The sequence below is a fragment of the Merops nubicus genome, unplaced genomic scaffold (assembly GCF_000691845.1).
Source record: "Merops nubicus isolate BGI_N331 unplaced genomic scaffold, ASM69184v1 scaffold1931, whole genome shotgun sequence".
NCBI classification, from domain to species: Eukaryota; Metazoa; Chordata; class Aves; order Coraciiformes; family Meropidae; genus Merops; species Merops nubicus.
In genome coordinates this window covers 22,594-25,055 of record NW_008590342.1, presented here as the reverse complement: position 1 = coordinate 25,055, position 2,462 = coordinate 22,594, and the positions used below count along the sequence as shown (strand labels likewise).

Sequence of the window (2,462 nt, the reverse complement as noted above, 5' to 3'; positions counted from 1 at the left end):
AAGAATACTTTTTCCTCAAAATATGAACATTTTTTAGAAAAAAAAAAGAAGTCTGAGAAGGTTTTGTACATAACATGTCTAAGTTTCTGATACAATCCAACCAGTCAGATCACTATCTAGCAACAAGGTCTCGCTTCACAGATTAACTAAAAATTTGTCAACTTGCTTGCTTTTGGCTAGGACAAAACCACCCAAACACTTGGCTTTGGCAAGTCAAGCAGCCATCTTCACCGAGCACTGTTCTCTAGAGCTCCTGCACCGACTGTTCCACTGTCTGTTCCTCTACAGGCTGCATAGCTTCCTGAACGTAGACGATGAATTCTGAAGCCTCTCCACCCTGTGTGTAGACAGTCACTGTCTCAATTCCCTCCACCTCATCTGATGAGACCACCAGGTGATGCTGTTCAGACAGCTCCATTGAAGCCTGCTGCAGTGTCTCCTGAATCATCAAAGTGTGGTTGGCTGACTGCTCCTCTTCTTTTACCTATGGAGAAATTGAAGAGTTTACAGAAATTTCACCTTTCCAGTAAGTGTCTGGTGTTGTGATGATTAATGGGAATATAGTACCAAAAAAAAAAAGAAAATAATCAGAAATCAGATCGTTTTCAAAGAAAACACCAGTTTTACAGAAAATTTGTTGTGAGCACTTTTGATTAATAAGCGTATTGCTAGACAGAATACTGACAGCAGTAACTCATCATCTCAGTTATGTGCAGAGAGCTGCAGAGCTCCAGGAACACAGGTCTTTAGAGACAGCTTTAATCTCTCAGCAGTCAGTCATTCAAACCACTATTATTTAAATAAATCTGAAGTCAAACAATTCCTCTAGTAGCACTGGGATGAGAATACATTGAAAACCACATGAAAAAATATCCACTGTAATGCAGTTCTTTCTTATGCTTTGCTTTTATTTCCTAGCCAGCTGATTGATCACAGAAGGAAAAACTTCATTGTAAACCTTAATGGACTTTTATCAGAAAACTGTGAAATGCAAATGCTACTGAAATGGAATCCTAAGACCTACTGTTTGTGAGGCAGCAATTTTTACAGCATTGAAAGGATGGCGACAAACAACTGAAAAATTAAAGAATTTTTACTGGATATTTTGTTTCTTGTCAAAACAAAACAAACAAAACAAAAAAACCAAAACACCACAACCTGGTATTGAATTTCAAAGACTTCAAACAGCTGTCTGTCAATTATTAAAATGCAGTTACTTACTAGAAGTCAAGAACAAATCTTAATTCTTACCAGCTCCACACAAAAATCCTATGCAAAATACTCCGTGCCAGTAAAAACATGTCAGAAAACTTTAAGTCATGTGAAAGAAATGCATCCTCTTGAGTGTCAGTGATAAAATAATGCACTTTTGAGGATAGAATGGTATAGCAATTTTTTAGTATCTAAGACCAAAGGTATTTGTCAGATATTTTCAGTGCAATACCACTCTCTGGCTTCACTGAAGAGAGCTGGTTTGTTTGCTGTACCATAAATGCCAACCCACATTCAAAGGCAAAATGCAGCTAATCAAATCTTCACTTTCTTCTCTTTTCAGAAAATAGGTTGTTTTTATTAAGGTCTATTTCTCCTTCATTTAGGCTTAGCAAATGTTTTACGAAGTAAGCTCCCAGAGATAAATCATGTTTATTTCTCACTGTAAGAAAGTAGCTGATTGAATTTGCAGGAGGTCACATTCTCTCCAACAAATACTTTTTTCATATCATCAAGTCCATCAATAAATCGTCGACTTACACAAGCAGCAGAGAACGAAGAGAGAACTGCTGGCTCACCTACACCTCCTGATGGAAAGCCAAGCTCCGTGGTACTCCCAGTAACCAGTGCAATAAGTGCAATAAGAGGAGAACAAAGGACTGACAGACACAGTTTACTGGATCTCAGGGTACTCTGGTACCTCAGAGCAGTTTATGGTCTGCCCTTCACAGCACTGAACTCACAAGCCATATTAAAAACAATAGGTCAGACATGATAGGAGAAAATAAAGTTCTATGTCTGTTCTCCTAATGCTTTTTTAAAATTTCTTTTCTTTTTTTTTCTCCCATCAACTATTTCCACTGTTGTATGATGACTTGACTTTTAACTTTTTTATTTTGTGTTTAAAATATCTGACAGATGATGAAGATTTCAGAGGTGCACAAGCCCCTTGGGACTTCACATCACTTTGAATTTGCACTCAGCTCAGGCTATATGAAGCTATTCCCTGAGCAATAACAAGTATGTACAGGTGTTAAATTATTCAGAGGTCCTGGAGTCATCATGCCTGTAATATATTGATGAAATATATGTGGATTTTATCTGGTGAAAGGTTTAACATCTTAAGAGAATCATGCCATTGTCATTTAGCTTAATTTAACACAGCTTATAGGGATAAAACTACAGGAATGGGTTGAAGACCTTTACAGCTTTTGTTTCTTAGCATATCTGAAAATTTTAATTGAAAGTTA

At 37.0% G+C, this 2,462-nt stretch overlaps 1 protein-coding gene across 1 annotated transcript in view; it reads right to left on the bottom strand.

Annotated features, from left to right (window-relative positions):
- Positions 1–244: 244 nt before the first annotated feature.
- The window catches only part of LOC103782161 (zinc finger protein ZFAT-like), a gene marked incomplete at its 5' end in the record, with an annotated part of 20,555 nt that continues 18,337 nt past the window's right edge, over positions 245–2,462 (bottom strand). Inside the window, one exon of the mRNA XM_008949910.1 lies at positions 245–484. Within this exon, the coding sequence (XP_008948158.1) occupies positions 245–484 (240 nt within the window). The remainder of the gene's footprint in view (positions 485–2,462) is intronic.